The sequence below is a fragment of the Gymnoscopelus braueri genome (assembly GCF_963280865.1).
Source record: "Gymnoscopelus braueri genome assembly, chromosome: 23".
In the NCBI taxonomy this organism is placed as follows: domain Eukaryota; kingdom Metazoa; phylum Chordata; class Actinopteri; order Myctophiformes; family Myctophidae; genus Gymnoscopelus; species Gymnoscopelus braueri.
This window is the reverse complement of record NC_137625.1, coordinates 3,370,675-3,389,068: the sequence shown is the minus strand read 5'-3', so window position 1 is coordinate 3,389,068 and position 18,394 is coordinate 3,370,675. Positions and strand designations below refer to the sequence as shown.

The 18,394-nt window shown below is 39.6% G+C and overlaps 2 protein-coding genes and 1 long non-coding RNA gene across 3 annotated transcripts in view; 1 reads left to right on the top strand and 2 right to left on the bottom strand.

The window, feature by feature from the left end:
• LOC308079211 (prolactin-like) overlaps positions 1 to 18,394 on the bottom strand; it is a gene marked incomplete at both ends in the record, with an annotated part of 75,353 nt that overhangs the window by 43,971 nt on the left and 12,988 nt on the right. The window lies entirely within an intron of this gene.
• Positions 4,968 to 7,035, bottom strand: LOC308079901. Its single transcript, XR_013932650.1, has 3 exons — positions 6,796 to 7,035; positions 6,169 to 6,251; positions 4,968 to 5,836 (listed from the first exon to the last, which is right to left on the bottom strand). It is a non-coding gene; the product is annotated as an uncharacterized lncRNA (long non-coding RNA).
• Positions 13,219 to 18,394, top strand: part of LOC308079168 (stonustoxin subunit beta-like) — a gene marked incomplete at both ends in the record, with an annotated part of 8,087 nt that continues 2,911 nt past the window's right edge. Inside the window, 3 exons of the mRNA XM_080420548.1 lie at positions 13,219 to 13,324; positions 14,975 to 16,987; positions 17,525 to 17,755. Coding sequence (XP_080276674.1) covers positions 13,219 to 13,324; positions 14,975 to 16,987; positions 17,525 to 17,755 — 2,350 coding nt within the window. The remainder of the gene's footprint in view (positions 13,325 to 14,974; positions 16,988 to 17,524; positions 17,756 to 18,394) is intronic.

Here is an 18,394-nt window from a genome sequence, read left to right as displayed (position 1 = left end):
GCAGCCCCCATAGCCCCCCCCTTCCCGCGCCACTGACCCCAGTGCTGTCAGCTGGTCCATAGGGAGCATGCGATCCAGACCCTAGTGTCCCTTTTATGTGGCAAATATTCAGTGCAAATAGACAATCTACAAGCTCACAGCACATTGCATTCTGAAGTGTTAAGTGCTTGTAAATAAGCTATGGTCTGCAAATAACGAAGTAGGCCTATTTAGGGTTTTAAGTGGGTGTACAGCTGGACAAACAGTGGCCCCATCACCCCATGTATTGTGAATCAGAATTTATTCTCATACCACTTTGAAAGCTCAGCTTTAAAGCGCTCAACAACAACATAAATACCTGAGTGTATAAAATATCATTTAAAATGCATAATGCAGTGCTAATGATAAATATACTCTATCATGAGCGGTCAGTGCATGTTTACATGAATACAATGATTAATAATGGCTGTGTGCACACCCTTAGTAGAATCAAATGGACTTGTTCTCACTAAACCAGGTGATATTGCAAATCATTTTAATGATTATTATGTGGGTAAAGTATCTAAACTATGGCAGGCTATGAATATTTCAGACAACATTAAAGCAACTTACTGTATTAAGCATATTATAATGAAAGAGACCATTTGTGAATTTGAATTTCATCAGGTTGAAGTCAGTGAGGTGGAGCGGTTACTTCGCTCTCTTCCTGATAATAAGTTAGCAGGCCTAGATAACCTGGATAGTAAAGTGCTGAGAATGAAATGTTTGGATGGGGGCTTATGTCCAAAGATGTGGAAGGAGGCTACGGTTATTCCTTTACCTAATTATACCAAAGCTGCTTTTAATGAGGGGAATTCTAGACCTATAAGTATTTTACCTGTTTTGAGCAAAATCATGGAAAGGTTGGTGCATTCACAAATTCAAGCTTATTGTCTCCGCCAGGCCGAAAGGCATGGCGAGAGTATGTTTTCGCCCCTGTCCGTCCGTCCGTGTGTCCGTCCGTCCGTCCGTCATTCTGTCATTTTGTGTACAGCTAGTCTCTGGCACCGTTGGCTTGATCGCAGAGAAACTGTGCACACACACTCCCTGGATGCCAGAGCAGAACCTCTGCCCCAAATTTTTCACATGGGCCTGTTATAGCGCCACCAGGAGGCCGCTTTTTGCAAAACACATTTTTGGACAGTACTCCTACAGATTTTGGCCAAAAATCCCCCAAATCGGTACACAGTATCTCTATAGTCATTAAAAGAAACGGCTGATTTCAGATTGATCATATTCCATCCTGATTGGCAAAAATTGGCTTTCAAAGTTTGCAGGAGTACTCCGTTTTCGAACAAAATGCCTCAAATCATGAACACAGCATGCAATTTCCGTGAAATTTTGCTCACACATTCCCATTAGGCCGAGGAAGAAATGTCATTTGAAAATGTTCAAATCAGCCTCATGGTGGCGCTGTAACGGGCCGATTCGTGTTTTTACCTATAACTACACCGATCAGTGTAAAACTTTGTATGCACACTCTCTAGAGGCCAAGGAAAAACCTTTGCCCTGCATTTTTCACATTTGCCTTTTATAGCGCCACCAGGAGGCAGACTTATGTAAAACACATTTTTTGATATTAAGCCTTCAGATTTGATCCAAATTTCACGCAAATAGGTACACATGATCTCTATAGTCATGTGATCAAGACGGATCTGTTTGATTTTTCATATTCCATCCTGATTGGCTAACATTGACATGTAATGTTTGCAGGAGTGGCCCGTTTTGAACAAAATGCCGCAAATCATGAACGCAGCGTCCGATTGTGGTGAAACTTTGAATGCACATTTGCACTACGTTGAGGAACGTTTTAACATTGGCATGTTATAGCGCCACCAGCAGGTCAAAATTAGCATAACACATTTTTAGAACAAAATGCCTCAAATCATGCATGCAGTGTCCGATTGCCGTGCACAGCCTAGGAATAAATGGCACCCTTTTCACATTGGCCTATTATAGCGCCACCAGGAGGCCATAATAACCTACCTGACCTGGCGGAGACTTGTGCTCCGAGGAGCACTTTTTCTAGTTTTGTATCAAACAAGCTTGCAACAGATTCTCAACATGCCTAGAGCTGGTCACTCTACTTCTATGAGACCTCAAGGGAAGCAAAACCGCAAGGACTTTTTTGGACGGACCTTTTAGTCAAAGTGTTTTAACTGTACTCATGCTGTAATACATTTCTGCCTAATAAAATATTCAATCAATCAATTAATAAATAAATCTACTGCTTTGATACAGATGATTGATGACTGGCTTAAAGCTATAGATAACCCTATTCTGGTGGGAGCTGTGCTGTTAGATTTTAGTGCTGCATTTGATGTGATGGACCATTCTGTACTGGTTGAGAAACTTAAATGTTATGGTTTTAAATCTTCTGCTTTAAAGTGGATACTAAGTTATCTGTCCTCCAGATCACAGTAGGTGTATCTACTGTAATGGCATCCTGTCCAGTAGCAGAGGTCTAGAGTGTGGCGTTCCGCAAGGAAGTTGCCTAGGACCTTTGGTCATCTCAGTATTTACTAAAGACCTATCTTGGGCTACCAAATGTGCCACAATAGTTCTTCAGGCGGATGATTCGACTTTGTGTTACGCTGCACCGTCATGCAATGTACTTAATGAAGTTTTGAGCAGAGAACTTAAAGTTGTGCATGACTGGGTAGTATATAATAGTCTTGTCCTTAACATCTCCAAGACTAAATGTATTGTGCTGGGATTAAGGCACAGGTTATCTACAAGCCCAAAGCTTCATTTAAACTTGTGTAATTTGGCAGTTCAACAAGTTGAAAGTACTAAACTCCTTGGAGTGATGCTGGATTGCACTCTGTCTTGGTCTCACCATATTAATGAAAATGGGAAGAGCAATTGGTATTTCCAGGAAATGTGTTTTTTTTTGCCCGCCCCCTTTTATGTCACTTAGGTCAAAGTTTAGTTTTATGTCATCTTGACTATTGCTCTACGATGTGGTCATCTGCTGCCAGTGTTGATCTCGGGAAGCTCCAGGTTGTCCAGAACAGGGAAGCACGATTGGTCCTGGGCTGCTCACTGAGGTCTTACAGTTGAGAATAGGTTGTCTTTTAATACACTTATACTGTTCAAGTCAGTCATGAGCAGTAAAACTCATTTTTGTATACATAATCAGGTCGTTTATAGTAATACTGTGCATGCATGATCATTACACTAGAGGTTCCAGTAATGGGCAGCTTGAATTACCTGGTCCAAAAACCAACGCTTTAAGGAGATCTTTTATTTATAGATCATGAGCTCTTTGGAATAACCTGCCTCGAAACCTCTGCTGCATTTACAGTAAATTAACTTACACTGTGAAGTATTTTTGTTTCTTTTTTTCTGTTTCTTTGCTCACATGTCATTTCAGCTATCGTATTTGTTAGTTTCATTATGTATTGTGTGTTGAGTACTGACATTTGATCATTTTGTATTTGCACCTGTACTAATTGTTTTTGTATGTTTTTTTTGTGTGGACCCCAGGAAGACTAGCTGTTTGCTATGGCACCAGCTAATGGGGATCCTTAATAAAATCAAATCAAATCAAATCAAAAGGCTCAACAATCTGTTTCTGATGTTATATTTTCAATTGCTGGTCAGTCTTAGGCCTACCGTATGTGCTAAAGGTCAGGTCAAGGTCTCTCTCGCACCTTCTCATCCAAGTAGGTGTCCAAGCATGCAGCAGATATGGTCACGGAATGCATGTACAGTATTCACCTCACCATTGACATGGAGCTGTTTATTGTAACCTTGCAGGTATGCTGGAACCAGCCAGTACAGCTGTACAATGTAATTGTGCATCCTGGTGGGATGCATGTTATTGCAGTCATTTCTCAGCTGCATTGCAAAACTAATGCAGGGATCAGCACTGGAAATGCATGTGGTTGCAGCATATGGGGGGCTGACAGACAACTTCAGTGGTTAGTCCTGAGTGTATCAGACCTCGTCTGTTGGCACCATGATGGATTCTGGAACACTGTCTCTACTCACCAGTTTGGGGAGCAGACTGCCATAAAGATGCTGTCATGGGCATGACACTGTGCTGAGCTTGTGAATGAGTGGACTGATGATGACCCCATATTTGGGGCCCTGGCTCACAGACTAAGAGGGACAAAGCTTCTTCCCCAGAGCCATCATTGTATTAATGCAAACATGCACTGACCCCTCATGATAGAGTATATTTATTATTAGCACTGCATTATGCATTTTAAATTATATTTTATACACTCAGGTATTTATGTTGTTGTTGAACGCTTTAAAGCTGAGCGTTCAAAGTGGTATGAGAATAAATTCTGATTCACAATACATGGGGTGATGGGGCTACTGCTTGGCCAGCTGTACACCCACTTAAAACCCTAAATAGGCCTACTTCGTTATTTGTAGACCATAGCTTATTTACAAGCACTTAAAGGGACACTTCACCCAAAAAAACTTGTTTCAATGGATTAGTCACCCCATGGAGACTTGAATTCATGGATATTTTTTTCGTTTTTTGTCTCATTCCTAAGACAATAATTTGATGACCGGCAGCGGTTCCGGTAGGAGACACAACGAGTCTCCGTTGTGTCTCCTACCGGAACCGCTGCCTACCGGTTTCCATCATGGTAACCTTTCAGGTCAGAACACAGTTCATTAACTTTGAAGTAGTTGACCATCAATTTGATCAAATTGAGCAAATAGATATGAGACATTACAGTTCAAAGTATAACACAGCAACATTTTATTATTAATGGTGAATAAATACAATAAGGTGCAGTATGGAATGGATGTAACCAATATTTTTTTGCTCATGTCATTACTAATGATTACTAATGACTAACTACATACAACTATTATTAGTTATGTCTGTCTTTCACAAACAAATTATTACTGATGTAAACAACTGCTCAGCAAATACAAATAAAATCCTTTTAGTTTGAGTGATTTTGACATTTTGACAGATAATCTTCGACTACAGAAGACTTCCCAGAGATCACTCTCCCATCCAGATTGGGGGTGCAGCAGTGGAGAGAGTCAGAGAGTTCAAATTCCTGGGGGTGCACATCACTGAAGATCTCACCTGGGCAGTACAGACAGAGCGAGTGGTGAAGAAAGCACAACAACGCCTCTACTTTCTCAGGAAACTGAAGAAAGCTGGCATGGGTCAAAAAGTCCTAAGAGCTTTCTACAGAGGCACAACAGAGAACATCCTGACTGGCTGCTTCACTGCCTGGTACGGCAGTCGGCAGCTGCACCTAGCTCAACCGCAAGGCAATGTAGAGGGTTGTGCGTACAGCCGAACACATCAGCGGATGTGATCTCTCCCCCATCCAAGCCCTGTACGACGAACGCTGTGTCAGCAAAGCACGATGAATCATCAAAGATCGAAGCCATCCCAACCACAGACTGTTCGAGATGTTGCCGCATGGAAAACACCTACACAGTCTCAAAGCTACTAGCAACAGACTGCAAAAAAGCTTCTTTCCACGTACTATCAGGTACATGAACGATCTGACAAGAACCAGAACGAACCAAGGCAAAGGGAAGTGCTAAGCTGCAACTGTACTCTACTTCTCTCCTTCCTGCAATCACACCATGATCATACAGCCATGGAACCATGTCAGTCAGGTGTGGGTGCTTTTGGCCTTGAGGAGAGACAGGGCGGCAGAGGTACGACAGGAGGTAGTCTCTGGTGTGAGCAGAAACGAGTCCAACTTCAGTTCACAACAATGTAGCGGCTGCAGTGTGATCGGATGTACAGCTGTTCTCCTTCAGACAACCAGTTGAGATGATCAACCGTGGGTCAGGGATGTTGAATGGTGCTCAGAGGTCCCTGTATGCAAAAACGACATGTGCATATAGAAACAATTACATTTTCATAAAGAATCAGTCCATTTTGAGAATCACACATGAGGTGAGGTTGGTGTATTCATTGTAATAACCAGACTAACAATATTGACACAACGAACCTACTGCGACTTTTGTCTCATAAGATGGTCAACGCAAGAAGAATTGATCTTTATTGCGTTATAACTCAACTAGCATACAAATGGAACCAAATAGACCAGTACGGGTCCATTTGTATGGCAGGGCGCAAATTAAATAAAAAGATGTGGTATGAGATACAATAATACAAAACAATAAAAGAAACCTTACAGTACATACCTGTCACCACTGTCCTCCCTGTATCTGCTACTGGTGTCTGAACATGGTATCTATGCAGGCTGTCTGGTTGTCAGGACTCCCCTCTGCACAGAAATAGGAGGTTATTAATATTTTAATTAAAAAATAGCCGATCTACAAGCGTGGCGTTGTGAGCTTGTAGACCTGCTATTTTCACAATATTTAGTCAAACTAAATGTAATGCCTCAACTCAAGTGCTTGTTAGGGTGGGGGGTCCCCAGTTCAAATATGACTATTTTAGGGGGTCTCGGCCTGAAAAGGTTGAGAACCACTGTCATGGACTACAAGCTCACGTGTTGCCTCATTAGTATTATATTTGGCTTATTGCCCTTTCTTGGGATATTTCAAGGGCTATTTTACAGTATATTTCCCCCAGAATAGGGATGCTAGGGTTCAAGTGGTTAATGTAATACAATAAAAACTCCCTGTAATAACTTTGAGGACCTGTTGGAAGATCCATGCCATAAGGCCTAGTATACCTCAACCTGTTGTAGTACATGTAGGCAGGGATTACATACTGTACTAGCTCTGAAACTGTACTGTGAACCATGGCTAATACTGTACGTATTTATATTTGATTATAATAGAAAAATAAACAAAACAACCAACCTCGTATTGCCCTGCTGACAGCAACGTATAAATGATCATCAGATACGTGTCCTCTCCTTGACATGTTGTGATTGGCACAAAATCTCCTCAGTGCACATCTAACTGTACTAAATAAGTGTAAATGCGTAGGTCTGACTGTGAGCTATCATTTCTCATATTGTATTTTCATAAGGATCGTGCAAAACCATGACGTCAGTCTGTCCGTCCGTCTTCTACAGTTGTATCGCAATCCGATCTGCTGCCAAAGATGTTCATTGTTCAATAATTATTTATATATATATACACACTATTTATTTATTGTCTCCTCCTCCAGCTCCCACTAGTGTGGGCTGCAGCCATAGTACAGTGCTAACCTGTTAGCCACACAGAAGGCTAAAAACATCGGCAGCTTCCGGTTCCGGTTCACCAGCCGATAGTGTCGTCGCGGATTTACACCGATAATAGACAAATAGAAAAATGAGAAATTGAAAAAACAAGTCATTTTTCCAATGTTCCATTATCCATTTCTTGACTTGGTTTTAGAAACAAATATTGACAAAACGTGTCATTTTTCTATTTTTTGACTTGTTTTTAAAATACAGATAATGAAAAAAACAAGCCATTTTTCCTTTTTCCATTTCTGGATTTTATTTTGAAAATCAACTGAAGGAGAAAATGATAAATAGACACTCCAAAAGGGCTTTTTCCATTTTCTCAACCTTTGATTCAGAGCCACAAGTTAGAAATTGGTAAAATGAGCCATTATCCATTTTTTGACTTGGTTTGAAAATACAAATATTGAAAAAACAAGCCTTTTTTCCTTTTCACTTTTGGATTTTATTTTGAAAATCAACTGACCGAAAGGTACACGGATTCTTTGGACTGTGGATGAAAATAAATGTTTATCACAGGATGTTATAAAAAATTAAAAATAAATCTCCAGCTCATCAAGCTTTCAATCTCACATGAAATTCAGACATAAATCCAATACACTGCAGCATTTATACACTATTTATAAACTTTCTCTTCTCCCTCACATGTTCATTTCAGGATGTAATTACTGCCAGATCACTCACTCTGGCTCTCTCTTCAATTGGCTCCTTGTAACGTTGCTCTGGAATAAAAAGTTATCAAAACATGCAATGTTACTTCAGTCTTAAGCAATATTTGTGTTGTGTTTTATATTTTCAAAAACATTTCAATTGTGTTTGTTATTAGCTTGTTATTTGATGTCTCTCAAAATGTTGCATACCGGCGTGTTGTGAGCTCGTAGATTTTTTGAAAAGTTTTGAAAATGTAATGACTTTCCCAAAATAGGGACACCAGGGTTTATTAAAACACCAAGTCGTTAAAATAATAATAAAACATGAAATTATATATTATTTTTTAATTTGCATTACATATATTGCAAGAAATGCAACATGGACAACTTGAAGCAGCACTATGTAACTTTTTTTAATGAATAAAATTGTAATTGTTTCTGTATGGTAGATTATGTTAATATAATATAACTTGTGCAATTGGGTAGGTTGTATTTTGTTTCCCTGCTCTTCTATGGAGAAATTCAGATTGTGTCATGTCTCACCTAGATAGACACAGAATCTGACTCGAATGCACTGCAGCAAACCGGGGTAAAAATTTGGGGTAGAAGAGGATAGCTTTAAGGGGTAATAATTCCCTTTGTCTCCCATCTCTATGGCTCAAGTAAAACACAGTTTGTGTGGTGTCGTCCACCATCCATACAGACTCAGATTTGTTGGTTTGAATGTGAACCCTGAACCCTGCAAATTAACACAGGGATGACCATGGCAGCAAATCAATCGTCCAGGTGTGTTACCTGTTTAGTGCTAGACGACTTCTGATTTTCCAGCACAACTAATTTGACAAGACATCAATGTCACCATGACACAAAACTCATACGATTAATTATTTTTTGTCAAGTCGAATGGGAAATGCATTTGTCTCATAAGCAAAGCTGCACAGTGTAGAAAGGCTATACTTGAAAAGACACTTTCACATTTCACAAGACTTCTGCAGAGAAAAAGAATAATGTAACTGAATATTTTTGCAATATTTTAAGTAAAGTATTTGTCTCATCAGCAACAACTTCACAACGATAATATCCACATAATATCACCACACCTTTCTAACTGAGAGTGAACTGAAAGAAGCAAAGGGGTCTTTTTGGTTCAGCTTCTGAAATTCAGGCTCTGGAACAATGGGTCTCAGTCGACCAAATGTCCTAGAGGGCCCCCCTGACCTTTGGACCCTTTGGCCCAACAGGCCCGTTCAGGGCTCCAGCTCTGGTTTTGCACCTACAAGGTTTCCACCCAACAGTGATGATATGGTGCTCTCTCGTACACAGAGAAACACATCAATGTGGTGTGACCCCTCTCATATACTGATACTAGCAGTCACAGGGCTAACATCATTTCTGTTATGTCACACATTATATTGTTGTTGTTGTTGTTGTTTACCCTGCACATGAACCAATTTGGGTCGGACATACACATCACTTGTGTCTCAGTGGCCAAGCTAAGAGAAACCTTATCATGTTATTTGCCTCAATGTTCACCGTTTCTGATGCTGTCAATGCTCTGAATGGGACATTATCACGTTTAGTCAGATGAATGAATGGTCTAGGTGAGATACTGACCTACCCACGTTTAATCAGACTATTGATTGGATCATCTCACCTACAGTACTCAGACCATTCAATCATCTGATTACACGGGATAATGTCCCATTCAGTGCATTGATAGCATCAGAAGCCGATGTAATGTTCAATGTTCAAGCTGGAGGAAGCACAGATGATTGTGTGCTGCTTATTTACACAACCGCTGTGAAATCCATGTCACTCACCACAGTTGCTCAAATTTTGACACTTCAACAGTTTTCTGAGGATTATCAAGAATATGACATGTTAAACCTTTCATTACTTATTCTTTATAAGTGAAGACAGTGTGCAGGACTCCCTCTCCATTCTCCCTTTTCCTTCCATATACTCCGACGCCCCTGTCCGTTTTCTGCAAAAGGACTTATCTTAAAACCTTTCATTACGAAAATTGGAGCCACTAGGTCATTATGACCAATTTATGTACAGTATATAATTAAGAATTAACTTTTGTATCCATCTGCATGTCTCATGTAAAACAGTTCATGGTTGACTGGAGACAGTACTGAACCCTTTATATGTATATCAGACAAGAATAGATAAAACACATTGTAAGATGGGTGGCAATGCAAAATAGTAGCATTTTTTATACAAATGTGGCCGTGCGTTCCTAGCTTAACCTGGGTGTCACTTTTGATCCTGACCTGAATCTGTAAAACACGTTGACACATTGTGAGCTTGTAGATTGGCTTTTTTTTGTGAAAAAAACTACGGTATAGTTCAAAGCTATAAATACAAGCATAAAATAGGGAAAACCTAACACCTAAACCTAACCTCTAAATGCCTAATCCTAACGCTAACCCCAACCTGATTTTATTTTATTTTATTGTAAACCTCTAAATATATGTTTTAATCACAACCATTTTTCTTGTGTGGAGTGTGGACCAGGCAAATTCTATACTTGTGGGGATATTTGGTCCTCATAAGTATAGAAATACAAGCGCTCTCGTGTGGACGCACATGAGCGCACACACACACACACACACACACACACACACACACACACACACACACACACACACACACACACACACACACACACACACACACACACACACACACACACACACACACACAAAGTAACTATGTACATTTACTTAAGTACTGTACTTAAGTAGAATTTTGCAAACTTTAGTTACTAGTTACTTTGGAGATTTTTATTATTATTATTACAAAACATACATTAACCACTTCAGCCCTATATAAATTTCGGCAGTATTGATACTTTTACATAAGTAACACATTTGAGAACTTTTTCCACCACTGAAACACACACACACACACACACACACACACACACACACACACACACACACACACACACACACACACACACACACACACACACACACACACACACACACACACACACACACACACACACACACATTGTGGGTGGAGCTTCATTAGTTTGTTTGTACTGTATCTCTCTATCAATGTGTCTCCGCCCAGTCTCTGTATATAACAGGTATTAGAAACACATTTTAGTATCACGCCTGCCGACTGACTGCCTGTGACTGACTGATTTTGAAGATCTACTAAAGGACACAAGAACAAGACGCCAGCCCAACACTGAATTTGAAATAGTCACATCTGAAACAATAGAGTACAAAACTTCATCACTGGATGTTAAAGCTTCCTAGGTATTAGAAACACATTTTAGTATCACGCCTGCCGACTGACTGCCTGTGACTGACTGCAACTACAACACATTCAACAATTACATTTGAAGGAAATTTCATCCATTGCAATTACATTTGCATTTGTACAGACGAGGACGTTGGATTCATCACGACTTGTGACAGGTAAGGACATACAGGATCACATTTAATTGAATTGAATTGAATTGAATTGAATTGAATTGAATTGAATTGAATTGAATTGAATTGAATTGAATTGAATTGAATTGAATTGGCAGGATAATCCAACAAAGAAAATTGATGGTGTTTAGTATTCTGAAAGGTGTAAAATGTTAACTGATCTTACTGGAGGCATAAAAAAGACAAATTACAGGTTTAAATATGTAATTTCACAGAAAATATTGTTATTTATTGTAAGAAAAAACTTTGTTTGAGACTACTACTTGAGGAAAACTCCTGGACCTCACTCTAATCTAATACAAGCCTGGAACTGGTGTTTTAATGCCTCCAAGTACACATCTAGGGTCAAGTTGCCTTTTTGTTCTCAATCCACGTTGTGGATCAGTAGCCAGGGAATTTGGTAAATTCATGCACCTTTTCTGAATTGATCGTACAGGGCATTTTCTGCATTATTGATCACAGAGCTCACGACAAGTCATGATGCGATGCGTTGTGAGCTTGTAGATCGGCTATTTTCAAATACCCAAAGTATAAAATAGGGCTTAAGTGGTTCATGTATATTTCGCAATAATAGTCATCTAAATCTGCAAAGTAATTAGTAACAAAAGTTGTCTAATAAGTGTCGTGGAGTAAAAGTGTGATATTTGCCTCTGAGTTGTAATGGAGTAGAAGCACAAAGTAGCCTATTAAAAAAAAGGAAATACTAAAGTAAAATAGAACCAGAATGGTTCCCTTTTTTGGTTCTTGGGACGTCTCATTGGCTCTTTGAGGCACCTTTAACCACTTAAACCCTTGCATCCCAATCGGTCACCTCTATAATGCTTTATAAGCTCATTTATATTGCAATATAATGCCCTTATAAGGCATTATAATGCTTGTTATACATGTTTATAATCATGTATAACGACTTATAACCATCCTACTATATAATTGGAGTAACCTCTGTCTGTCCGTCTTGGTGTCCGTCTTGGTTGGTGTCTTGGGTCGACCGGGTATGGGCTAGTGTTTATAATGTTATATAACTGCTGGTCATAATGGATTATTATGCTCAGACTCAGAGGATTCTACTGTCAAGGTGTCACTTTGAGGTTTACTGTAATTAAATATTCAACCAGAAGACGTGTAAAAGTGTGTTGCGGTATGTGTTGTTAAAGACACACACACATATACATAATATATATATATATATATATATATATATATATATATATATATATATATATATATATATATATATATATATATATATAGACTATATTTTTTTAAACATGTGACATGTGTTTTGCAATAGTGCACAGATTGTAGACATATACAGTATGTCCAGCAGATGAGGCACTTTGTCAGAAAGGATCTCCCCTCACACTGAAATTGATGGTATGCAGCTGTCTGCCGTGTTACTATGACAACACATTGTTATCTCTGGTGCACTTTTCATCTACTAGACGTTTGGAGTAAAAGTTTGCTTCATGTTCGGATCAATAACTCTTAAATGATAAGTGTTCATACCCGACCCGAAGCAAAACTCTTCTCATCAATGCATTCAAAGACAGTGTATTGAAGGTAAGGGTAGTTCTCTCCTAGATACACACCCTGCCCCCAAATAATCGTTATCCTTCCAAATAACCTTCAATCTCGAATTCAGAATCATTCACAGACTCATCTAGTTTAGTTTCAGAGAGAAGGAGATAATTCCCACCTTACCGTTGCCAAACATAGATCTTAATTCATCTTAATGTCCCTTTTATGCCCATATATGGAGATCTCTGTATCATCTGTTCTTATCTCTTGTGTGCCCACATATGGAGATACCTGATGGCATCAGTATATGCCCATAACTGGGCTCCTTAAATAAATGGGCATATCGGTCATTGATGTGTTGTTATTATGTATTTCTACTATAACTCATTTAGAATGAATGAATGATTTATTTTCTCCAGTGCAGTGTAAGCCATGGATCCAGAGAGGAGACAACCTGAACCTATAGAGCTGGCAGCTCTTGGTCGACCCTTCAGCCTTGGCATGCTCTATGACTGTCGCAGAGACTCACTTATCCCAGGTACAGTATACAGCTTTAAATGGAGGATGTGACTATAGACTATACTGCCGTTTATGTTTTTAAACAGATCTAATGATACTACTAATACTCCAGTATTATTACTTAGATGTTTTATGTGAGGTACTCCCAGTGAGAATTCAACTTACAAGCCTAATGCTGTATTCAGATTATAAAGCGTGACGCAAAATGAAGCTAAGTGTGACACTAAAAGCTATAATATATGTGTTATATACACAAATTAACAAGTAAAGATGTGTTGCAATATTTCGGGTATAATGTGTAGAAGTTTGTGCGAGTGTTGTAAAGAATCTGTAGAAGTAGTTTTGAAGAAAATGCAAAATGGCGGAAATTATTTTTAGGCAGAAATGGGCATGACCTATGTGGGCCTACAGTTCAAAAGATATGTGCCAAAACGCAAAGTGGACTGGTTTAGCACCACCATGAAACAATTGGGATGGCATGTCTTCCTTGGCCTATTGGCAGGCAGCATACAACATAAATAAGTACAGAGATTTAGGAGATTGGCTCTGGACCAGTGGGCAAACCCCCGTCACTGGAATTGAAGCTCATTTCCAGATTCTCTTACAGCATGCTGTTCCTATTAATGGCCCAGCAGATGGCGCTAGTTCACCTTCTGCAGAGCAGTGCTGGTTGCAGTAGAAATTATTCTCAATAGAAATGAACGGGCGGACTTTACACTTGATTTCATTACCTTAGTAAATACTTTCATAAACACTTTATGTTTTCAATCGCTAGTTTAAAGTCTTTTTTAAATCATCATGATATGCGTTTAGTAAATTATGGTCCCATTCATTTAAAAATGAATGATAGAGTAGGGTATGTTTCTACGGCTTTTGCTGGTTCTACCAAGTGAAGTACGGTACCAGAAGTTCAAAGATGGCGGATTTCAATTATTTTTGTATTTTTGTTTTGGCCACGATCAGAGTTAATTACAATTATAATAGCTGTAATAGAAATGTATAATTAATTATAAGTGTATTAATTTAAGTAAAACATATACTTAAATCTATGCAAGAACATCACACAACCATTTATGACATCTTATGATCTTAAATTACTAATTAAATTAAATTAATTAACAACTTGATTCACTTATTTGACCGGAGTCCCCAGGGCTCTATACTAGATCTGCTCCTTTTCCCCTCTACACCACATTGCGTTGCAACATGACACGTATGCTTGTACATCTGCTATTCTAGGTGAACGTTCTCCCCAGAATAGGGATGCTAGTGGTTAAAGCACCCAAATACCACATAGTGTGACTCATTGTTACAAAGCAATATGAGTTATGAGTGCTTATAACTGTAATTATACTAGTATTATTAGTAAGAAGATTATAATGCATTTATAACATAATGTCATTATAAAATGTTTCTGTCAGGAATTAGTGAAGCTATTTCAAATGTTTTTCCACAACATAACTTTGCAATCAATAAACAAAAAATAACAATATGGAACAGATAGCGAGGATAATGTATGGGCAAAGATGAAAATAAAATAAGGAAGAAATACACACTTCACCTGTATTCTGGATGAATTCCAAGGCTGTTTACAAAATATATATTTTATTCATCAACCACAGTGAAACAAGTGATGAAGGTAACTTGCTGTTTATTTCATCTATTACAGGCTTTGCATTGTGGGATTATGAAGATCTACTAAAGGACACAAGAAGAAGACGCCAGCCCAACACTGAATTTGAAATAGTCACATCTGAAACAATAGAGTACAAAACTTCATCACTGGATGTTAAAGCTTCCTTGAAAGCAAGTTTCTTGGCTGGACTGGTAGAGGTTGGTGGCTCTGCCAAATATCTCAAAGATTGCAAGACTTCACAAAATCAGGCCAGAGTAACATTAAAATACAAAGCTACCACAGAGTTCCAAGAACTGTCAATGAATACACTTGGACCAAGCAATATAAAACATTCACACGTCTTTGATTCTAACATGGCAACACATGTTGTCACTGGTATCCTTAAAGGGGTACAAGCCTTCTTTGTATTTGACCGTGATGTGTCTCATGAAGAGAATTGTCAACACATTGAAGGCAACATGAAGGTAATAATCAAACAGATTCCAAGCTTGGCAATAGATGGTCAAGGATCTGTACAAATAGAAGGCACAGAAAATACAAAAAGTGAGAAATTCTCCTGCAAGTTCCATGGGGACTTTTCACTGAAGAAAAATCCAGTGTCTTTTAAGGATGCAATAGAAGCTTACCAAAGCCTGCCAGAGTTACTGGGATCAGAGGGAGAGAATGCTGTACCAGTGAAGGTCTGGCTGACGCCTTTGCAGGTTTTAGACTCTAAAGCAGCTCAGCTTGTTCGTCAGATTAGCACTGGACTGGTGAATAGAGCTCAAAGTGTCCTGGAGGACTTCGGTGAACTGGAACTGAGGTGCAATGATGCACTGCACAGGACTGTGGCACAACAGTTCCCACAGATTAGCAAGAAGCTGAAATATTTTAAAAATCTGTGCGAAGAGTACAAGCTGGACTTTCAGAAAACCTTGTCAGAGAAACTTGTTTCAATCAGAGGAGGTGGGGAAGAGGAGAGTGCGCTTGCAGAGGTCCTGAAAAGAACACACTCATCTCCTTTCAACAACAAAGACCTGAGTGAGTGGATGCGCTGCAAAGAGAGAGAAATAAACATCATCAAGTCCCTTACTGACATGATGAAAAACACAAAGATTGTCTCAAGTCATAATGAACTTGATCAAATAATCCTCAGTCCAGAAACAGAGCATGTTGTATGCTTTGCTTTCACGTCATTGCAAATGGCTGAACCATATCTGTCAACTTTATCAACCTACTTAAGCGAAATATCCAAACAAGTGAACACACAAGATACTGCACTTCATACCCATGATGTAGAAAAGGAACAATGGTACTTTTCAAAAGATGTCTATCAATCACTGAGACAGAAAGCAAAGCTTCTCATTGATTTTTCAGAGGCCAACAAGGAAAACAAGAATATCCACTTCCTAACAACAGCTATACCAAATGAGAGTCAAAAGGGTGCAAGCATCTACCTTTATAAGGATGGGGTTGAGGTCAATGACAATTTTGAGCCACCTTCAAAACCTGAAAAAACAGAAGCAACTGACATAACCTGTACCAGTACCAGTGTGACACTCAAGATGCAACCACCAGGATTTGGAGCAGAAGACATCAGCCACTACTCTATTGAGTACTGTGTTACTGGACAAGATGACTGGCAACAACAGACTGCATCTAAAGCTGATGAAGTCACAGTGTCCAATTTGACTCCAGACACAGAGTACACGTTCAGATACCGAGCAGTGTGTTCAGTTGGCAGAGGGCCAGCCAGTGAAGTCAGTAGACGCACTGTTCGTCAGATTAGCACTGGACTGGTGAATAGAGCTCAAAGTGTCCTGGAGGACTTCGGTGAACTGGAACTGAGGTGCAATGATGCACTGCACAGGACTGTGGCACAACAGTTCCCACAGATTAGCAAGAAGCTGAAATATTTTAAAAATCTGTGCGAAGAGTACAAGCTGGACTTTCAGAAAACCTTGTCAGAGAAACTTGTTTCAATCAGAGGAGGTGGGGAAGAGGAGAGTGCGCTTGCAGAGGTCCTGAAAAGAACACACTCATCTCCTTTCAACAACAAAGACCTGAGTGAGTGGATGCGCTGCAAAGAGAGAGAAATAAACATCATCAAGTCCCTTACTGACATGATGAAAAACACAAAGATTGTCTCAAGTCATAATGAACTTGATCAAATAATCCTCAGTCCAGAAACAGAGCATGTTGTATGCTTTGCTTTCACGTCATTGCAAATGGCTGAACCATATCTGTCAACTTTATCAACCTACTTAAGCGAAATATCCAAACAAGTGAACACACAAGATACTGCACTTCATACCCATGATGTAGAAAAGGAACAATGGTACAATGGTACTGGTGTCTATCAATCACTGAGACAGAAAGCAAAGCTTCTCATTGATTTTTCAGAGGCCAACAAGGAAAACAAGAATATCCACTTCCTAACAACAGCTATACCAAATGAGAGTCAAAAGGGTGCAAGCATCTACCTTTATAAGGATGGGGTTGAGGTCAATGACAATTTTGAGCCACCTTCAAAACCTGAAAAAACAGAAGCAACTGACATAACCTGTACCAGTACCAGTGTGACACTCAAGATGCAACCACCAGGATTTGGAGCAGAAGACATCAGCCACTACTCTATTGAGTACTGTGTTACTGGACAAGATGACTGGCAACAACAGACTGCATCTAAAGCTGATGAAGTCACAGTGTCCAATTTGACTCCAGACACAGAGTACACGTTCAGATACCGAGCAGTGTGTTCAGTTGGCAGAGGGCCAGCCAGTGAAGTCAGTAGACGCACTGTTCAGAAATCCAGCCAGGCGCAACTACTCATGCGTAAGTGTCGATGAAATGAAATTTGTCCCTGAGCAAGACTCTTAACCCCTAATTGCTCACAGGCCCTCATTGGAAACAAGCCCGCAAGGACTTTCATGAACGTCCTGTTAAAAGGAATTATCCTTATCCTTACTTACTCGTGCATATTTTTTATTTTGTCATTTGTTTTGCTCAAAACTCACATGAATGAATACACATGATCTCTGGAGTCATGTGATCCAGATGTATCAATCAGATTTTTGCATATTCCATTCCGATAGTGTGTATTTCCAAACGCACTAATTTATGCATACTTTGTAGATTAGATCATGATATCAAATTACTTCTTGTGTTTACAGAGTCTCCAGTCAATGACTCACCATCAGTGCCTCCAGGGAGCACAAACAGGAAGGACTATTTAAAACGTGAGTACATGGTGATCAGTAAACTGCTTTTACACAAACCCTTCATACAGTGACATTGTTTGGATACAAGTAGACCAGTGGTGGGGTTTTGGGACCCCCAGGGGTCCTTGAAGAGGTTCCAGGGTGTACTCCTCTCCTCTCCTCTCCTCTCCTCTCCTCTCCTCTCCCCTCCCCTCCCCTCCCCTCCTCTCCTCTCCTCTCCTCTCCTCTCCTCTCCTCTCCTCTCCTCTCCTCT